The sequence below is a fragment of the Thalassophryne amazonica genome, chromosome 4 (genome assembly GCF_902500255.1).
Source record: "Thalassophryne amazonica chromosome 4, fThaAma1.1, whole genome shotgun sequence".
In the NCBI taxonomy this organism is placed as follows: domain Eukaryota; kingdom Metazoa; phylum Chordata; class Actinopteri; order Batrachoidiformes; family Batrachoididae; genus Thalassophryne; species Thalassophryne amazonica.
This window is the reverse complement of record NC_047106.1, coordinates 142020366-142042861: the sequence shown is the minus strand read 5'-3', so window position 1 is coordinate 142042861 and position 22496 is coordinate 142020366. Positions and strand designations below refer to the sequence as shown.

Below are 22496 nucleotides of genomic sequence, written 5' to 3'. Positions count from 1 at the left end.
CTGTGGGACAGGTGCATTTGAGGTGTTTGAGGATGTTGGACAGGTGCATTTAAGACAGTGGGACAGGTGTATTTGAGGTATTACAGTACAGGTACAGGTGTAATTGAGGTTGTGGAACACAAGCTTTTGATGTGTTTGAGGATGTTGGACAGGTGTATTTGAGGTGATGGAACAGGTGTATTTGAGGTGTTTGAAGCTGCAGGACAGTTGTATTTGAAGTGTATTTGAGGTGATGGAACAGGTGTATTTGAGATGTTTGAAGCTGCAGGACAGATGTATTTGAAGTGTATTTGAGGTGATGGAACAGGTGTATTTGAGATGTTTGAAGCTGTCGGACAGATGTATTTGAAGTGTATTTGAGGTGATGGAACAGGTGTATTTGAGGTGATGGAACAGGTGTATTTGAGGTGTTTGAAGCTGTAGGACAGATGTATTTGAAGTGTATTTGAGGTGATGGAACAGGTGTATTTGAGATGTTTGAAGCTGTCGGACAGATGTATTTGAAGTGTATTTGAGGTGATGGAACAGGTGTATTTGAGGTGTTTGAAGCTGTAGGACAGATGTATTTGAGGTGATGGAACAGGTGTATTTGAGGTGTTTGAAGCTGTAGGACAGATGTATTTGAAGTGTATTTGAGGTGATGGAACAGGTGTATTTGAGATGTTTGAAGCTGTCGGACAGATGTATTTGAAGTGTATTTGAGGTGATGGAACAGGTGTATTTGAGGTGATGGAACAGGTGTATTTGAGGTGTTTGAAGCTGTAGGACAGATGTATTTGAAGTGTATTTGAGGTGATGGAACAGGTGTATTTGAGATGTTTGAAGCTGTCGGATAGATGTATTTGAAGTGTATTTGAGGTGATGGAACAGGTGTATCTGAGGTGTTTGAAGCTGTAGGATAGATGTATTTGAGGTGTATTTGAGGTGATGGAACAGGTGTATTTGAGGTGTTTGAAGCTGTAGGACAGATGTATTTGAGGTGATGGAACACGTGTATTTGAGGTGTTTGAAGCTGTAGGACAGGTGTATTTGAGGTGTTTGAAGCTGTAGGACAGATGTATTTGAAGTGTATTTGAGGTGATGGACCAGGTGTATTTGAGATGTTTGAAGTTGTCGGACAGATGTATTTGAAGTGTATTTGAGGTGATGGAACAGGTGTATTTGAGGTGTTTGAAGCTGTCGGACAGATGTATTTGAGGTGATGGAACAGGTGTATTTGAGATGTTTGAAGCTATAGGACAGATGTATTTGAAGTGTATTTGAGGTGATGGAACAGGTGTATTTGAGATGTTTGAAGCTATAGGACAGATGTATTTGAAGTGTATTTGAGGTGATGGAACAGGTGTATTTGAGATGTTTGAAGCTGTCAGACAGATGTATTTGAAGTGTATTTGAGGTGATGGAACAGGTGTATTTGAGATGTTTGAAGCTGTAGGACAGATGTATTTGAAGTGTATTTGAGGTGATGGAACAGGTGTATCTGAGGTGTTTGAAGCTGTAGGATAGATGTATTTGAGGTGTATTTGAGGTGATGGAACAGGTGTATTTGAGATGTTTGAAGCTGTCGGACAGATGTATATGAAGTGTATTTGAGGTGATGGAACAGGTGTATTTGAGGTGTTTGAAGCTGTAGGACAGATGTATTTGCGGTGTATGTGAGGTGATGGAACAGGTGTATTTGAGGTGTTTGAAGCTGTAGGACAGATGTATTTGAGGTGTATTTGAGGTGATGGAACAGGTGTATTTGAGGTGTTTGAAGCTGTAGGACAGATGTATTTGAGGTGATGGAACAGGTGTATTTGAGATGTTTGAAGCTGTAGGACAGATGTATTTGAAGTGTATTTGAGGTGATGGACCAGGTGTATTTGAGGTGTTTGAAGATGTAGGACAGATGTATTTGAGGTGATGGAACAGGTGTATTTGAGGTATTTGAAGCTGTAGGACAGATGTATTTGAAGTGTATTTGAGGTGATGGACCAGGTGTATTTGAGGTGTTTGAAGATGTAGGACAGATGTATTTGAGGTGATGGAACAGGTGTATTTGAGGTATTTGAAGCTGTAGGATAGATGTATTTGAGGTGTATTTGAGGTGATGGAACAGGTGTATTTGAGATGTTTGAAGCTGTAGGACAGATGTATATGAAGTGTATTTGAGGTGATGGAACAGGTGTATTTGAGGTGTTTGAAGCTGTAGGACAGATGTATTTGAGGTGATGGAAAAGGTGTATTTGAGATGTTTGAAGCTGTAGGACAGATGTATTTGAAGTGTATTTGAGGTGATGGACCAGGTGTATTTGAGGTGTTTGAAGATGTAGGACAGATGTATTTGAGGTGATGGAACAGGTGTATTTGAGGTATTTGAAGCTGTAGGACAGATGTATTTGAAGTGTATTTGAGGTGATGGAACAGGTGTATTTGAGATGTTTGAAGCTGTAGTGTTGTGTGGGCCACCAGAAGAGGAGGTACTGCTGGCCCACCACCAGAGGGCGCCCTGCCCGAAGTGCGGGCTTCGGGCAAGAGAGGGCGCTGCCGCCACGCAGGAGCCACCGGAGTGACAGCTGTCAGTCATCACCCTTACCAGCTGTCACTCATCACCACTCATCATCAACCATCCATAAAAGCCAGACATCTCCACCTCACTGCCGAGATATCGTCTACCCATAGGTAATACCTCAGCCGTGATTGTGCCGTGCGCACATTACTTTCTCTATTCTGTGATATTGTTTCAGGAGTCTACTCACTGTTGTCGCTCTGTCGGAGTACGGAGTGGTGACAAAGTGAAGGGCGTTCACTTGTCACACTGAACTACAGAGACAACCGGAGTTGAACTGTGTTGGCGGTGGAGGTGTTGTTCCCACCTGGAAAGAAAAACTTGCTGACTGTTTACTGGGTGTGTCTTCTCACACTCACCTCCAGCTGTTTTCTCTTTATCCTGCCAGCAGTACCAGATCCGGCAGCTGAAGACGGTGGCCACCTGGGGACTCAGGACTTGGCGTCTCCAGTGTGTTTCCAGATCCGGTGGCAGTGGAAATCGTGTGGGGTCCGGCTCTTCTCTGGACGGTGCTCTCCTATCCTCGAGCCTGCCCACACGTCATCTTCGTGTAATTGTCTGTCTGTCCCTACACTTTCCCAACATGTAGGACAGATGTATTTGAAGTGTATTTGAGGTGATGGAACAGGTGTATTTGAGGTGTTTGAAGCTGTAGGACAGATGTATTTGAGGTGATGGAACAGGTGTATTTGAGGTGTTTGAAGCTGTAGGACAGATGTATTTGAAGTGTATTTGAGGTGTTTGAAGCTGTAGGACAGATGTATTTGAGATGTATTTGAGGTGATGGAACAGGTGTATTTGAGGTATTTGAAGCTGTAGGACAGATGTATTTGAAGTGTATTTGAGGTGATGGAACAGGTGTATTTGAGGTGTTTGAAGCTGTGGGACAGATGTATTTGAGGTGTATTTGAGGTGATGGACCAGGTGTATTTGAGATATTTGAAGCTGTAGGACAGATGTATTTAAAGTGTATTTGAGGTGATGGACCAGGTGTATTTGAGGTATTTGAAGCTATAGGACAGATGTATTTGAGGTGTATTTGAGGTGATGGAACAGGTGTATTTGAGATGTTTGAAGCTGTCGGACAGATGTATTTGAAGTGTATTTGAGGTGATGGAACAGGTGTATTTGAGATGTTTGAAGCTGTAGTGTTGTGTGGGCCGCCAGAAGAGGAGGTACTGCTGGCCCACCACCAGAGGGCGCCCTGCCCGAAGCACGGGCTTCGGGCACGAGAGGGCGCTGCCGCCACGCAGGAGCCACCGGAGTGACAGCTGTCACTCATCACCACTCATCATCAACCATCCATAAAAGCCAGACATCTCCACCTCACTGCCGAGATATCGTCTACCCATAGGTAATACCTCAGCCGTGATTGTGCCGTGCGCACATTACTTTCTCTATTCTGTGATATTGTTTCAGGAGTCTACTCACTGTTGTCGTTCTGTCGGAGTACGGAGTGGTGACAAAGTGAAGGGCGTTCACTTGTCACACCGAACTACAGAGACAACCGGAGTTGAACTGTGTTGGCGGTGGAGGTGTTGTTCCCACCTGGAAAGAAAAACTTGCTGACTGTTTACTGGGTGTGTCTTCTCACACTCACCTCCAGCTGTTTTCTCTTTATCCTGCCAGCAGTACCAGATCCGGCAGCTGAAGACGGTGGCCACCTGGGGACTCAGGATTTGGCGTCTCCAGTGTGTTTCCAGATCCGGTGGCAGTGGAAATCGTGTGGGGTCCGGCTCTTCTCTGGACGGTGCTCTCCTATCCTCGAGCCTGCCCACACGTCATCTTCGTGTAATTGTCTGTCTGTCCCTACACTTTCCCAACATGTAGGACAGATGTATTTGAAGTGTATTTGAGGTGATGGAACAGGTGTATTTGAGGTATTTGAAGCTATAGGACAGATGTATTTGAGGTGTATTTGAGGTGATGGACCAGGTGTATTTGAGGTGTTTGAAGCTGTAGGACAGATGTATTTGAGGTGTATTTGAGGTGATGGACCAGGTGTATTTGAGATATTTGAAGCTGTAGGACAGATGTATTTGCGGTGTATTTGAGGTGATGGAACAGGTGTATTTGAGGTGTTTGAAGCTGTAGGACAGATGTATTTGCGGTGTATGTGAGGTGATGGAACAGGTGTATTTGAGGTGTTTGAAGCTGTAGGACAGATGTATTTGAGGTGTATTTGAGGTGATGGAACAGGTGTATTTGAGGTGTTTGAAGCAGTAGGACAGATGTATTTGAAGTGTATTTGAGGTGATGGACCAGGTGTATTTGAGGTGTTTGAAGCTGTAGGACAGATGTATTTGAAGTGTATTTGAGGTGATGGACCAGGTGTATTTGAGGTGTTTGAAGCTGTAGGACAGATGTATTTGAGGTGTATTTGAGGTGATGGAACAGGTGTATTTGAGGTGTTTGAAGCTGTAGGACAGATGTATTTGAAGTGTATTTGAGGTGATGGACCAGGTGTATTGAAGTATTTGAAGCTGTAGGACAGATGTATTTGAGGTGATGGAACAGGTGTATTTGAGGTATTTGAAGCTGTAGGACAGGTGTTGTTAGATGTTTGAGACTGTAGGACATGTGTTTTGAGATGTTCAGTGGTACCTGAGTTGTATCTCAGTCCCAGGAGCAGCAGACAGGCCAATAGTGCAAGTAGACAGACAAGGAGCAGGACTGAGAGAATAGCCTCCATTTGAGTTCTTCTGCCAAAAAAATCCACTCCACCTTTCCTGAAGCCGATCTGCAGCAAGACATTCAGGTGTTGTTCTTAAGATGTCACAGAATGCATCTCTTTCATCACTCACTCACCTCCACTGTGTCACAGGGGGATGATGTCTCAGCAGGAGCTTCTGAGACGTCTTCCTCCTCCAGTGTAGCGTGCTTGTAGTTGGAAATCTGATCAGACACAGACACACTGAGTGAAAACTGAGTGACACTTTTCCTTTCGAGAATTTGTCTAAAGTTGCAATGCCAGCTAAATGTCCTCCATGTTCTCTTGACCCATTTACCTTCCAGGCTGATTGAAGATGTCTGGTCTTCAGATGGGACTTTCTGCATGATTCTGAACTGATCGCTCACCGCTTAAGTGTTCCAGGCAAGTTTTAAAGCTGCTGTTATGAAGCATCTTCAAAAGAAGCCCAGTTTGGATTCTGGGTTGCTGGAGAACTTCAGACTTATTTCAAATTTATCTTTTTCTCTAATGTGATGGAAAAGGTGGCAACCTCTTGCATGTCCCTCACCGAAGTGTCTTTCTGAGCACTTTCAGTCATCACTCCGCACAGACTGCACTCACTACAGTGGAGATTGTGTTTGTGGATGCAGATTTGACGTCTGTGTTGCTGTTACTGGATTTCAGTCCAGGTTTTGAAATATGGCAAACCTCAAGGTTGTGTTCTGGCTCCATTGTTGTTCTACCTTTATGTAGCACCTCTTGGTCAGATTACGTTCAGCTGTAGGACTGACTTTCACTGTTCTGCTGATGACCTGCTGAGTTGCAGTGTATACCTGGATGTCTCCTAATGTCCTGGTTTTGAGTGAGGTCACATGGATAATTGTTGTGACCCTGCTCAGCTCAAATAGCTTTATGGTTAGTTAACACGGTTACTGGGTAACTGTGCGATTCATCCCAGTAAAAAGTTAAACATCCCTCTGTGACCTTTGATCTGTCAGTCTTTGCATATTAATTAGGTCAGTAGGACGGCCCATTTTCATTTTCATAATATTGCAGTGATTAAACCTGTCCTGTTAATAATAGATGTGAAAGTTTTGGTTCATCCCTTTGTGTCTGGTAACCAAAGTTGCCACATTTACATTGAAAAAGTAATGCAATTGTTGTGTGTGGGCCGCCAGAAGAGGAGGTACCGCTGGCCCACCACCAGAGGGCGCCCTGCCTGAAGTGCGGGCTTCAGGCACGAGAGGGCGCTGCCGCCATGGACACAGCCGGGGGTAACAGCTGTCACTCATTACCTCTTGACAGCTGTCACCCATCTACTCAACGTCCTCTCACTCCATAAAGACCAGACGTCATCTCCACCTCGTTGCCGAGATATCATACTTCAATGGAGGTAATATCCTCAGCCATTTGTGATTGCAATATTTGTATATTGTGAGTGTTTGCAGGAGTACTGGTACCTCCGTCGGTGAAAGCTGAGAGAGCGTTGAAGGCACTCTTTTCCCCTGAGGAATCTACAGTACTCTGCAGTTATTCAGTGAGAGGTGGAGGCGGCATTCCCACCGTTGTTGTTACTGGGTGTACACACACCCACACTTGACTGTCTTTGTTCTCGCCAGCAGTACCAGATCCGACAGTCGGGGACAGTGATCACCTGGGAATTCGGGACTTGGCGGCTCCAGTATTCACCAGGTTCTGTGGCGGCGGAAATTGTGTGGTTCCGGCTCTTCTCAGGACAGACGTCTTCTATCCTCGAGCCTGCCCACACGTCACCTTTGTGGATTGACTGTAATTATATTCTGAGATTGTCTGTATGTTCGTTGTGCACATTTCACAACATTAAATTGTTACCTTTTGGCTCATCTATTGGCCGTTCATTTGCGCCCCCTGTTGTGGGTCCGTGTCACTACACTTTCACAACAGCAATTACTGATTACTGCTTGAAAAAGTAACAGTTACATTACTGATTACTCAGTTTTAAAAGTAACTACATTGGATTACTTTATTTACTTTATATTTTAGTAGTTACCATCAGCAGCTGCCAACAACAAGCCCCTGCCACCTCAACATGAAAATGATAAGAAGTTCTGCCAATGCTCACTGTATTGGAAGGGCATTTTTAACAGTAACCTAAAGTAAACATCCATCCATCCATCCATTTTCTTCCGCTTTATCCGGAGTCGGGTCGCGGGGGCAGCAGCTCAAGCAAAGCCGCCCAGACCTCCCGATCCACACACCTCCCCCAGCTCCTCTGGGGGGACCCCAAGGCGTTCCCAAGCCAGCCGAGGGACGTAGTCCCTCCAGTGTGTCCTGGGTCTTCCCCAGGGCCTCCTCCCGATGGGACGTGCCGGAACACCTCTCCAGCGAGGCGTCCAGGAGGCATCCGGAAAAGATGCCCGAGCCACTTCAGCTTGCTCCTTTTGATGTGGAGGAGCAGCGGCTCGACTCTGAGCTCCTCCCGAGTGAAGGAGTCAACTTAAATGTCAGGACATTGTTTACGTTAGGTCGGGAGGACCTAACGTAAACAAGCACTATTTCCTGAAAAAAAGTTTTTGTAAAACATGAAATAAAGTCAGTCTTTCTGGACTTCAATGAACATAAATACTTGTTTTATTAACTACTGACAGCACTGTAACAGTAAAACTTACCATCTACATTGTTTATGAATGGAACAATTAAATTCTTTCTAAACATTTTAGTTGTTGAAATTATTGTTATTAAAATACATAAGTAGTAGTATGAAAAAATGTCTTCAAAACTGGACCTTTAATCTAGGGGTGTTGTGGTGAGCCGTGACCCCCTTTCCATCTCAGTTCGCCCCCGGTTTACTGTCTGAGCAGGAAGAATGGACAGCGTGTATTTGTGCAGAAAACACAACCAGATTGACACTTAAGAAACTTTTGTCTGTGTTTTTACATCAGAAAGACACTTTATGCACATTTGGTTGGGAAAAAAAGAGCGTTAGTATTTGTTGTTCAGGTGTTGCGGGTCTTCAGCTGTTTTCAGCGAGGACACGCAGAGCCATCTACAGCCACACACTACCAGGCCCAGTCTCCATCTACAGCCACACACCACCGGGCCCAGGCTCCATCTACAGCCACACACCACCGGGCCCAGTCTCCATCTACAGCCACACACTACCAGGCCCAGTCTCCATCTACAGCCACACACCACCGGGCCCAGTCTCCATCTACAGCCACACACCACCGGGCCCAGGCTCCATCTACAGCCACACACTACCAGGCCCAGTCTCCATCTACAGCCACACACCACCGGGCCCAGTCTCCATCTACAGCCACACACCACCGGGCCCAGGCTCCATCTACAGCAACACACCACCGGGCCCAGGCTCCATCTACAGCCACACACCACCGGGCCCAGTCTCCATCTACAGCCACACACCACCGGGCCCAGTCTCCATCTACAGCCACACACCACCGGGCCCAGTCTCCATCTACAGCCACACACCACCAGGCCCAGTCTCCATCTACAGCCACACACTACCAGGCCCAGTCTCCATCTACAGCCACACACCACCGGGCCCAGGCTCCATCTACAGCCACACACCACCGGGCCCAGTCTCCATCTACAGCCACACACTACCGGGCCCAGTCTCCATCTACAGCCACACACCACCGGGCCCAGGCTCCATCTACAGCCACACACCACCGGGCCCAGGCTCCATCTACAGCCACACACCACCGGGCCCAGGCTCCATCTACAGCCACACACCACCGGGCCCAGGCTCCATCTACAGCCACACACCACCAGGCTCAGTCTCCATCTACAGCAACACACCACCAGGCCCAGGCTCCATCTACAGCCACACACCACCGGGCCCAGGCTCCATCTACAGCCACACACCACCGGGCCCAGGCTCCATCTACAGCCACACACCACCGGGCCCAGTCTCCATCTACAGCCACACACCACCGGGCCCAGTCTCCATCTACAGCCACACACCACCGGGCCCAGGCTCCATCTACAGCCACACACCACCGGGCCCAGGCTCCATCTACAGCCACACACCACCGGGCCCAGGCTCCATCTACAGCCACACACCACCAGGCCCAGGCTCCATCTACAGCCACACACCACCAGGCCCAGGCTCCATCTACAGCAACACATCACCAGGCCCAGGCTCCATCTACAGCCACACACTACCAGGCCCAGTCTCCATCTACAGCCACACACCACCGGGCCCAGTCTCCATCTACAGCCACACACCACCGGGCCCAGTCTCCATCTACAGCCACACACCACCGGGCCCAGTCTCCATCTACAGCCACACACCACCGGGCCCAGTCTCCATCTACAGCCACACACCACCGGGCCCAGTCTCCATCTACAGCCACACACCACCGGGCCCAGTCTCCATCTACAGCCAAACACCACCGGGCCCAGGCTCCATCTACAGCCACACACCACCGGGCCCAGGCTCCATCTACAGCCACACACCACCGGGCCCAGGCTCCATCTACAGCCACACTCCACCGGGCCCAGGCTCCATCTACAGCAACACACCACCAGGCCCAGTCTCCATCTACAGCCACACACCACCAGGCCCAGGCTCCATCTACAGCCACACTCCACCGGGCCCAGGCTCCATCTACAGCCACACTCCACCGGGCCCAGGCTCCATCTACAGCCACACTCCACCGGGCCCAGGCTCCATCTACAGCCACACACCACCAGGCCCAGGCTCCATCTACAGCCACACACCACCAGGCCCAGGCTCCATCTACAGCAACACACCACCAGGCCCAGGCTCCATCTACAGCCACACTCCACCGGGCCCAGGCTCCATCTACAGCCACACACCACCAGGCCCAGTCTCCATCTACAGCCACACACCACCGGGCCCAGGCTCCATCTACAGCCACACACCACCAGGCCCAGTCTCCATCTACAGCAACACACCACCAGGCCCAGTCTCCATCTACAGCCACACTCCACCGGGCCCAGGCTCCATCTACAGCAACACACCACCGGGCCCAGGCTCCATCTACAGCAACACACCACCAGGCCCAGGCTCCATCTACAGCCACACACCACCAGGCCCAGGCTCCATCTACAGCCACACTCCACCGGGCCCAGGCTCCATCTACAGCCACACACCACCAGGCCCAGTCTCCATCTACAGCCACACACCACCAGGCCCAGGCTCCATCTACAGCAACACACCACCAGGCCCAGTCTCCATCTACAGCCACACTCCACCGGGCCCAGGCTCCATCTACAGCAACACACCACCAGGCCCAGGCTCCATCTACAGCCACACACCACCGGGCCCAGGCTCCATCTACAGCCACACACCACCGGGCCCAGGCTCCATCTACAGCAACACACCACCAGGCCCAGGCTCCATCTACAGCCACACACCACCAGGCCCAGGCTCCATCTACAGCCACACACCACCAGGCCCAGGCTCCATCTACAGCCACACACCACCAGGCCCAGTCTCCATCTACAGCCACACTCCACCGGGCCCAGGCTCCATCTACAGCCACACACCACCAGGCCCAGGCTCCATCTACAGCCACACTCCACCGGGCCCAGGCTCCATCTACAGCCACACACCACCAGGCCCAGTCTCCATCTACAGCCACACACCACCAGGCCCAGGCTCCATCTACAGCAACACACCACCAGGCCCAGTCTCCATCTACAGCCACACTCCACCGGGCCCAGGCTCCATCTACAGCAACACACCACCAGGCCCAGGCTCCATCTACAGCCACACACCACCAGGCCCAGGCTCCATCTACAGCCACACACCACCGGGCCCAGGCTCCATCTACAGCAACACACCACCAGGCCCAGGCTCCATCTACAGCCACACACCACCAGGCCCAGGCTCCATCTACAGCCACACACCACCAGGCCCAGGCTCCATCTACAGCCACACACCACCAGGCCCAGGCTCCATCTACAGCCACACTCCACCGGGCCCAGGCTCCATCTACAGCCACACACCACCAGGCCCAGTCTCCATCTACAGCCACACACCACCAGGCCCAGGCTCCATCTACAGCAACACACCACCAGGCCCAGTCTCCATCTACAGCCACACTCCACCGGGCCCAGGCTCCATCTACAGCAACACACCACCGGGCCCAGGCTCCATCTACAGCCACACACCACCAGGCCCAGGCTCCATCTACAGCCACACACCACCGGGCCCAGGCTCCATCTACAGCAACACACCACCAGGCCCAGGCTCCATCTACAGCCACACACCACCAGGCCCAGGCTCCATCTACAGCCACACACCACCAGGCCCAGGCTCCATCTACAGCCACACTCCACCGGGCCCAGGCTCCATCTACAGCCACACACCACCAGGCCCAGTCTCCATCTACAGCCACACACCACCGGGCCCAGGCTCCATCTACAGCCACACACCACCGGGCCCAGGCTCCATCTACAGCAACACACCACCAGGCCCAGGCTCCATCTACAGCCACACTCCACCGGGCCCAGGCTCCATCTACAGCAACACACCACCAGGCCCAGGCTCCATCTACAGCCACACACCACCGGGCCCAGGCTCCATCTACAGCCACACACCACCAGGCCCAGGCTCCATCTACAGCAACACACCACCAGGCCCAGGCTCCATCTACAGCCACACACCACCAGGCCCAGTCTCCATCTACAGCCACACACCACCAGGCCCAGGCTCCATCTACAGCAACACACCACCAGGCCCAGTCTCCATCTACAGCCACACACCACCAGGCCCAGGCTCCATCTACAGCCACACACCACCAGGCCCAGTCTCCATCTACAGCCACACACCACCAGGCCCAGGCTCCATCTACAGCAACACACCACCAGGCCCAGTCTCCATCTACAGCCACACTCCACCGGGCCCAGGCTCCATCTACAGCAACACACCACCGGGCCCAGGCTCCATCTACAGCCACACACCACCAGGCCCAGGCTCCATCTACAGCCACACACCACCGGGCCCAGGCTCCATCTACAGCAACACACCACCAGGCCCAGGCTCCATCTACAGCCACACACCACCAGGCCCAGGCTCCATCTACAGCCACACACCACCAGGCCCAGGCTCCATCTACAGCCACACTCCACCGGGCCCAGGCTCCATCTACAGCCACACACCACCAGGCCCAGTCTCCATCTACAGCCACACACCACCGGGCCCAGGCTCCATCTACAGCCACACACCACCGGGCCCAGGCTCCATCTACAGCAACACACCACCAGGCCCAGGCTCCATCTACAGCCACACTCCACCGGGCCCAGGCTCCATCTACAGCCACACACCACCAGGCCCAGGCTCCATCTACAGCAACACACCACCAGGCCCAGGCTCCATCTACAGCCACACACCACCAGGCCCAGTCTCCATCTACAGCCACACACCACCAGGCCCAGGCTCCATCTACAGCAACACACCACCAGGCCCAGTCTCCATCTACAGCCACACACCACCAGGCCCAGGCTCCATCTACAGCCACACACCACCAGGCCCAGGCTCCATCTACAAGAATACAAGATTTATCTTCCTTCTGTACCTTTTTGTTCATGACAGTGCTTATGTAAGTAGGCAATGAATAAATGAAAAGACATGAATGAATGAATGAATGAAATACAGGTCATTTGTCAGGAAGTGCGTGTCAGTGACGGGGAGGGAGGCGGTCTCTGTGGGTGAGCTGGTGGAGGGCAGGATGAACTCTATTATTAACAACAAATCTCATCCTCCACACGACACTGTGGAGCTCAGAAAAGTAACTGCAGTGTGAGACGTCTCTCCATGAGATGCAGGACTGAGAGATATAGGTCATTTGTCCCGGCCGCCATGAGACTGTTTAACGCCTCTTCTTAATGTATTTTTACTTCTAATGTGTTTTTATATTTGTCTTATTTATTGGTATTTTATTGAATGATGCATTGTGTACGTGTGCGTGCTCTCGGGCAGATGAATTTCCCCTAAAAAGAGGATGAATAAAGTATCTATCTATCTATCTATATTTGCCATAGGCCAGGGTCAAAGGCAAAATATGTAAAATTGTTGAGCAGGTTGAGCAGGTTGAGCATGTTCTCACGTGGGCGGAGGTTTGCGCTCTATGAATGTGGTGCTCCCATTGTTTTTGTTGTTATTTGTCCTATTCTGTGGACTTTGTTGCTGTTGCTACTATTGTTTTTGTTGCTATTTGTAGTAGTTGTTGATATTATTGTTTTTTGTTGTTGACTAAAGAGCCAAACAAAGTTTGATCTGGATCTGATCCAGATTACAGATTTTGTGGCCATTTAACATTGAAAACCCCATTTGGTGTATATATTTTACATTATATCTTAATCAAACGTGTCCCAATCACTATAATATTTGAGAGTGAGGATAGTGGAAACTCACTATCACCTGACAAAGTTTGATCTGGATCTGTTCCAGATTGTGGATTTTGTGGATTTTTGAATTTAATATTGAAAAGCCCATATTTGATGTACATTCAAAAGTGCCTCAGTCACTCATTTTTCTGTTATGGATTTAACTACACAATTTTATACCTGTTTGTCGTCCAGTTATCAGTCAGAAACTAAGTGCCAAAAAGCAATGACAAATTGTCATAGTAGAGATAACCAATGTCCACCTCAGTTCCACTGATGGTAACTGGGTTTGGATGGGTCTTCCGTCTTCTGAAGTCCACCACCAGCTCCTTCGTCTTAGATACGATGAGCTGCAGGTGGTTGAGTCCACACCACTCCACAAACCTGTCCACCACACTCCTGTACTCAGCCTCCTGGTCCCTTTCGATGCAGCCCACAATGGCAGAGTCATCCAAAAACGTGTGCAGGTGGCAGGACTGTGACCAGAACCTGAAGTCTGAGGTGTAGAGTGTGAACAGGAAGGGAGAGAGGACTGTCCCCTGTGGTGCCCCGTGCTGCTCCTGATGGTGCCTGATGTCCTGAAGCCTCACATACTGTGGACGAACTGTGAGGTAGTTGGTGATCCAGGCCACCAGTGGAGCCTCCACCTTCATGTCACGTAGCTTATCACTGAGCAGGTCAGGCCAGATGGTGTTGAAGGCAGTGGAGAAGTCGAAGAACAGGACTCCCACAATGCTGCCTGCCTCCTCCTCCTTGTTGATACTGGTTTTGTTGTTGTTTGTGCTGTTGTTGGTTTATTATATTGTTTCTGTTGTTATTTCTGCTGCTGCTGATATTGTTGTTGTTATTGTTTTTGTTGTTATTTTTGCTGTTGATGTTGGTATTATTGTTTTTGTTGTTATTTGTGCTGTTGCTGATGTTGTTTTTGTGGACTTTGTTGTTGTGGATTTTATAGGTTTTGTTGTTATTTGTGCTGTTGTTGTGGTGTTGGTGGTGGTGGACTCTGTTTTGGTTGCTGTCCTGCAGATGGACATGTGAGGGACACAGTCTGAGTGTGGAACTGGAGCCAAACCTTTGGACAGCCTTTGTTTCAACTTCCTGTTCCACTATGTCACATGCACACAATCTGAGAACACAATTACACCCCAAACCAAACAAACCCGGAACAGCAAAGCCACATGGATCCTCACTCTACAGACACCATGAACCCAAAATATTTCACGTGTTCCTGTGAATTTCAATTTATTTGTTCATCCTGATCCATTCCAGCATATAAGGCCTGAAACACATTTCCCCCTCAGTCTGAGGATGAAATCATCACAGTTACAGCCAGTTTTCTTGAGGTTGTCCTGGGATGAACACATGAACATTTCCAAGTCACTGAATGTCTCTGCATCATTCAGAAATACATACAGTGTGGTGCTGTTGTACAGTAAATCTGGTGACTGTGCAAGAAGGAGATTTAATGAGGGAAGCCACCAAGGCACCCAAACAATTCTGAAGGATTTATACAGTTCATCCAGAAAGTATTCACAGCGCTTCACTTTTATACATTTTATGTTACAACCTTATTTCAAAATGGATTAAATAAATTTGTCCCCTAATGATGACAACATGAAATTTTTGCAAATTCAATAAAAATAAAAAGCTAAGAAATCACACATCCATAAGTGTTCACAGCCTTTGCTCAATACTTTGTTGATGCACCTCTGGCAGCAATTCCAGCCACAATCTTCTTGAATATCAGGTTGGATGTGGAGCGTCGGTGCAAAGACATTTTCAGATCTCTCCAGAGATGTTCAGTCGTATTCAGGTCTGAGCTCTGGCTGGACCACTCAAGGACATCCACAGAGTTGTCCTGAAGCCACTCCTTTGATATCTTGGCTGTGTTTAGGGTCATTGTCCTGCAGAAAGATGAACCGTCGCCCCAGTCTGAGGTCCAGAGCGCTCTGGAACAGGTTTTCATCCAGAATGTCTCTGTACATTGTTGCATTCATCTTTCCCTCAATCCTGACTAGTCTCCCCGTTCCTGCTGCTGACAAACATCCCCACAGCATGATGCTGCCACCACCATGCTTCACTGTAGGGATGGTGCCTGGTTTCCTTCAAACATGACGCCAAAGAGTTCAATCTTTGTCTCATCAGACCAGAGAATTTTGTTTCTCCTGGTCTGAGAGTCCTTCAGGTGTCTTTTGTCAAACTCCAGGTGGGCTGCCATGTGCCTTTTACTAAGGAGTGACTTCTGTCTGGCCACTCTACCATACAGGCCTGATTGGTGGATTGCTGCAGAGATGGTTTTCCTTCTGGAAGGTTGTCCTCTCTCCACAGAGAAATGCTGGAGCTCTGACAGAGTGACCATCAGGTTCTTGGTCACCTCCCTGACTAATCACGGGTGGCCAGCTCTAGGAAGAGTCCTGGTGGATTTGAACTTCTTCCATTTATGGATAAGTGCCTTAACTAAAGCACTCCCTCTGCTGAATCACCTCTAAATTATTTACACATTATTCACTTTGTGTGTTTTTAGGAATCCGCTAGCTTAGCGCAGCTACTAGCTCTTAGCCGGTTTAGCATGGCGGCTTCTCCTGTCTCTCCCGCACTTTTCTGCTCTGGGTGTGAAATGTTTAGTTATTCCTTGGCCTCCTTTAGCAGTAATGGTACTTGTAATAAGTGTAGCTTATTCGTAGCTTTGGAGGCCAGGCTGGGCGAATTGGAGACTCGGCTCCACACCGTGGAAAATTCTACAGCTAGCCAGGCCCCTGTAGTCGGTGCGGACCAAGGTAGCTTAGCCGCCGTTAGTTTCCCTCTGGCAGATCCCGAGCAGCCGGGAAAGCAGGCCGACTGGGTGACTGTGAGGAGGAAGCGTAGTTCTAAACAGAAGCCCTGTGTACACCGCCAACCCGTTCACATCTCTAACCGTTTTTCCCCACTCGACGACACACCCGCCGAGGATCAAACTCTGGTTATTGGCGACTCTGTTTTGAGAAATGTGAAGTTAGCGACACCAGCAACCATAGTCAATTGTCTTCCGGGGGCCAGAGCAGGCGACACTGAAAGAAATTTGAAACTGCTGGCTAAGGCTAAGCGTAAATTTGGTAAGATTGTAATTCACGTCGGCAGTAATGACACCCGGTTACGCCAATCGGAGGTCACTAAAATTAACATTAAATCGGTGTGTAACTTTGCAAAAACAATGTCGGACTCTGTAGTTTTCTCTGGGCCCCTCCCCAATCAGACCGGGAGTGACATGTTTAGCCGCATGTTCTCCTTGAATTGCTGGCTGTCTGAGTGGTGTCCAAAAAATGAGGTGGGCTTCATAGATAATTGGCAAAGCTTCTGGGGAAAACCTGGTCTTGTTAGGAGAGACGGCATCCATCCCACTTTAGAGGGAGCAGCTCTCATTTCTAGAAATCTGGCCAATTTTCTTAAATCCTCCAAACCGTGACTATCCAGGGTTGGGACCAGGAAGCAGAGTTGTAGTCTTACACACCTCTCTGCAGCTTCTCTCCCCCTGCCATCCCCTCATTACCCCATCCCCGTAGAGACGGTGCCTGCTCCCAGACTACCAATAACCAGCAAAAATCTATTTAAGCATAAAAATTCAAAAAGAAAAAATAATATAGCACCTTCAACTGCACCACAGACTAAAACAGTTAAATGTGGTCTATTAAACATTAGGTCTCTCTCTTCTAAGTCCCTGTTACTAAATGATATAATAATTGATCAACATATTGATTTATTCTGCCTAACAGAAACCTGGTTACAGCAGGATGAATATGTTAGTTTAAATGAGTCAACACCCCCGAGTCACACTAACTGTCAGAATGCTCGTAGCACGGGCCGGGGCGGAGGATTAGCAGCAATCTTCCATTCCAGCTTATTAATTAATCAAAAACCCAGACAGCGCTTTAATTCATTTGAAAGCTTGTCTCTTAGTCTTGTCCATCCAAATTGGAAGTCCCAAAAACCAGTTTTATTTATTATCTATCGTCTACCTGGTCGTTACTGTGAGTTTCTCTGTGAATTTTCAGACCTTTTGTCTGACTTAGTGCTTAGCTCAGATAAGATAATTATAGTGGGCGATTTTAACATCCACACAGATGCTGAGAATGACAGCCTCAACACTGTATTTAATCTATTATTAGACTCTATTGGCTTTGCTCAAAATGTAAATGAGTCCACCCACCACTTTAATCATATCTTAGATCTTGTTCTGACTTATGGTATGGAAATTGAAGACTTAACAGTATTCCCTGAAAACTCCCTTCTGTCTGATCATTTCTTAATAACATTTACATTTACCCTGATGGACTACCCAGCAGTGGGGAATAAGTTTCATTACACTAGAAGTCTTTCAGAAAGCGCTGTAACTAGGTTTAAGGATATGATTCCTTCTTTATGTTCTCTAATGCCATATACCAACACAGTGCAGAGTAGCTACCTAAACTCTGTAAGGGAGATAGAGTATCTCGTCAATAGTTTTACATCCTCATTGAAGACAACTTTGGATGCTGTAGCTCCTCTGAAAAAGAGAGCTTTAAATCAGAAGTGCCTGACTCCGTGGTATAACTCACAAACTCACAGCTTAAAGCAGATAACCCGTAAGTTGGAGAGGAAATGGCGTCTCACTAATTTAGAAGATCTTCACTTAGCCTGGAAAAAGAGTCTGTTGCTCTATAAAAAAGCACTCCGTAAAGCTAGGACATCTTACTACTCATCACTAATTGAAGAAAATAAGAACAACCCAAGGTTTCTTTTCAGCACTGTAGCCAGGCTGACAAAGAGTCAGAGCTCTATTGAGCCGAGTATTCCTTTAACTTTAACTAGTAATGACTTCATGACTTTCTTTGCTAATAAAATTTTAACTATTAGAGAAAAAATTACTCATAACCATCCCAAAGATGTATCGTTATCTTTGGCTGCTTTCAGTGATGCCGGTATTTGGTTAGACTCTTTCTCTCCGATTGTTCTGTCTGAGTTATTTTCATTAGTTACTTCCTCCAAACCATCAACATGTTTATTAGACCCCATTCCTACCAGGCTGCTCAAGGAAGTCCTACCATTATTTAATGCTTCAATCTTAAATATGATCAATCTATCTTTGTTAGTTGGCTATGTACCACAGGCTTTTAAGGTGGCAGTAATTAAACCATTACTTAAAAAGCCATCACTTGACCCAGCTATCTTAGCTAATTATAGGCCAGTCTCCAACCTTCCTTTTCTCTCAAAAATTCTTGAAAGGGTAGTTGTAAAACAGCTAACTGATCATCTGCAGAGGAATGGTCTATTTGAAGAGTTTCAGTCAGGTTTTAGAATTCATCATAGTACAGAAACAGCATTAGTGAAGGTTACAAATGATCTTATGGTCAAGACAGTGGACTCATCTCTGTGCTTGTTCTGTTAGACCTCAGTGCTGCTTTTGATACTGTTGACCACAAAATTTTATTACAGAGATTAGCGCATGCCATAGGTATTAAAGGCACTGCTTCGCTCTCAGACTGCAGGCTTACTTGTAGTTCCTAGGGTTTGTAAGAGTAGAATGGGAGGCAGAGCCTTCATCTTTCAGGCTCCTCTCCTGTGGAACCAGCTCCCAATTCAGATCAGAGAGACAGACACCCTCTCTACTTTTAAGATTAGGCTTAAAACTTTCCTTTTTGCTAAAGCTTATAGTTAGGGCTGGATCAGGTGACCCTGAACCATCCCTTAGTTATGCTGCTATAGACGTAGACTGCTGGGGGGTTCCCATGATGCACTGAGTGTTTCCTTCTCTTTTTGCTCTGTATGCACCACTCTGCATTTAATCATTAGTGATTGATCTCTGCTCCCCTCCACAGCATGTCTTTTTCCTGGTTCTCTCCCTCAGCCCCAACCAGTCCCAGCAGAAGACTGCCCCTCCCTGAGCCTGGTTCTGCTGGAGGTTTCTTCCTGTTAAAAGGGAGTTTTTCCTTCCCACTGTAGCCAAGTGCTTGCTCACAGGGGGTCGTTTTGACCGTTGGGGTTTTTACGTAATTATTGTATGGCCTTGCCTTACAATATAAAGCGCCTTGGGGCAACTGTTTGTTGTGATTTGGTGCTATATAAATAAAATTGATTGATTGATTGATTGATAATGGAGGCCACTGTGCTCATTGGGACCTTCAAAGCAGCAGAAATGTTTCTGTTCCCTTCCCCAGATTTGTGCCTCCAGACAATCCTGACTCTGAAGTCTACAGACGATTCCTTTGACTTCATGCTTGGTTTGTGCTCTGACTGTCAACTGTGGGACCTTATATGTAGACAGGTGTGTGTCTTTCCAAATCATGTCCAATCAACTGAATGTACCCCAGGTGGACTCCAATTAAGCTGCAGAAACATCTCAAGGATGATCAGTGGAAACAGGAGGCACCTGAGCTCAATTCTGAGCTTCAGGTAAAGGTTGTGATTTCTTGTTTTTTTTTTTTTTTTTTTTAACAAATTTGTAAAAAAAAAAAAAAAAAAAAAAAAAACTTTTCACATTGTCATTATGGGGTATTGTGTGTAGAAGTTTGAGGGGGAAAAATGAATTTAGTTCATTTTGGAAAAAAGGCTGTAACATAAAATATGGAAAAAATGAAATGCTGTGAAAACTTTCTGGATGCCCTGTCGGCTTCAGTGGGTGTTGGTGGACAAACAGTTCATGTTGGAGTACAGAAAACAGGAAAAGGGATTAGATCTAGGTTCAGGTTTCTCCATGTGCCTTCTAGCTCATCAACCTGTAGAACTGGTGATGCAAAAGACAAAAGTCTCACTGTGCACAGTTTCCATAAGCTCAGAGGTCTGGAGCGCCTTCGCAGCCTTCTAGGGGTCTTGGTGGCTTCCCTCACTGGTCTTTCAGTGAAGGGTTGCGCATTAACACAAACGAAATGAAGCTAACTGGTCCAGCTTTTTCTGATTTGGGGTTTTATCAGCACTTTAAGCAACACATCTGTCCCAGTGCATGCTGGGAAGTGGCACGCTAACAGGTAGCGTCACTCCAACACAAACAAATACAAAACTCACAAATCTGAAAATCGCATGATTACGGTTTTTGGGTTTGACTCCTGACTTTTATTTAGAAGGAGCACGTCAAGGTGTTTTTTTAAAAGACCACGTGACTGAACAAAGGCCTGTGATTGGATCTTGCTCACCTGATGGCGTGAACAATCCGGATTCAGGAACATTCCTGAAAAGATAGGCTGTGACGTCACAGGACAGCCTCCCTGAAAAGCTTTTTTTTTTTTTTTTTTTTTTTGCTTACTGTTGACAGGCGCATCACCCGGGCAACGCGTGTTGCAAACACACACACACACACACACACACACACACACACACACACACACACACTCACGTCACGTGCGTGCGCGTGTACTCACGGTGTTCCGGAGCTCCTGCATCGCCACGCTCATCCTGGAGCTCCGTGACCGGAAACAGCTACCGACGGCGCATCGCCCCGTGCGTGTGTCCGCCGCACCGTGCGTGTGTCCGTTGTTCCGTGCGTGTGTCCGTTGTTCCGTGCGTGTGTCCGCCGCACCGTGCGTGTATCGCGCTGAGGTCGCGCGCAGCAGCTCAAACAACAAAACAGAAAACACCTCTGTCTCTGTTTCTCTCTCTCTGTTTAATTCTCTCTGTTTCTCTTTCTCTCTCTCTCTCTCTCTGTTTAATTCTCTCTGTTTCTCTTTCTCTCTCTCTCTCTCTCTCTGTTTAATTCTCTCTGTTTCTCTTTCTCTCTCTCTCTCTCTCTCTGTTTAATTCTCTCTGTTTCTCTTTCTCTCTCTCAGCAGACCCCGCCCATCATCCAACCAGACGCTTCCCCTCACAAACAAACACACCCAGAAACTAGATGATGACGTCATAGACAAGAATCTACGTCAACTCAGGCTCAACGTTTGTGTTTGTGTGCATGCAGGTGCGCGTGTTTATATGTGTGTGCTGTGCATGTATGTGAGCGTGTTCATGTGCGTGTGCGAGTGCAATGTGTCAAATTATGTATGTGTGTGTTTATATGTGTCTTTGTGTGTCAATACACAAAGACACACACATATAATTACAAGAGTCCAAAAGTGACCAAATTAAAGGAGAATTAAAAGTTCAAAACTATCCTGCAGAAAGTTAAGGTGGGACTGACCCGACTGGTCCCAGAGGAACCACACCGACGCATTTAAAGTGTGTAAATTATGGAGCCACGTGGTACACACAGAGAACATTAGCCCCACAAGAGAAAAATAAATAAACGTGCCACAATGGAAAAAGAAATTACAACAAAAAATCAGCCGCCAAGAGCAGGGATCCGTTTTGGGAGGCGAAACCATAAAAGGAATCTCCTTAAAAAGTAAATCACATTAAAAGAAAATACAGTGTTGAAGATAAACAGCTGGGTGGGAGGCTGAACATCAGGCCTTAGAGAAAACTTTTACAGCACAGATTAGGAACAAAGACAAGAAAATACAAGCAAAACAGACAAACAAACAATTTGCAAAAAACCCCAGACTAGTGTACAGGAAGTTGGCAAACGACACAATAGAAGTACAAAAGCCACCCGAGAGAGAAGAAACTGAAAACTTCTGGAGACCACTCTATGAAGCCCCAAAACACCACCAAGACTCTGAGTGGATTGGAAAAATAAAACAGAAAAACAAAGACAAACAGCAAATGCAAGCAATCGTAATCACTGAAGAGGACATCAGAAAGAAAATGAGTGAATACAGTAACTTCAAGGCACCTGGCATCGACAAAATCACAACTTTTTGGCTGAAAAGACTGACAGCATTACACCACCACTATGCTGTGGCTCTCACAAAAATACTGAACGGAGAAGAGGACACACCAGACTGGATAACGACAGGGAACACAAGCCTAATTCCAAAGACCAAGGAAACACAGCTTCCCAACAAGTACAGACCCATCTGCTGCCTAACAACAACG

At 47.7% G+C, this 22496-nt stretch overlaps 1 protein-coding gene and 1 long non-coding RNA gene across 2 annotated transcripts in view; one reads left to right on the top strand and one right to left on the bottom strand.

Moving 5' to 3' along the window:
• The window catches only part of ece2b (endothelin converting enzyme 2b), a 144807-nt gene extending 123707 nt beyond the window's left edge, over positions 1 to 21100 (bottom strand). The window contains exons 1-3 of the mRNA XM_034168696.1: positions 20948 to 21100; positions 5360 to 5446; positions 5156 to 5291 (exon numbers count right to left, since the gene is read on the bottom strand). Of these exons, the coding sequence (XP_034024587.1) occupies positions 5156 to 5291; positions 5360 to 5446; positions 20948 to 20980 (256 nt within the window). The 5' untranslated portion in view covers positions 20981 to 21100. The remainder of the gene's footprint in view (positions 1 to 5155; positions 5292 to 5359; positions 5447 to 20947) is intronic.
• Positions 20923 to 21156, top strand: LOC117508852. Its single transcript, XR_004560216.1, has 2 exons — positions 20923 to 21061; positions 21126 to 21156. It is a non-coding gene; the product is annotated as an uncharacterized LOC117508852 (long non-coding RNA).
• Positions 21157 to 22496: the final 1340 nt, after the last annotated feature.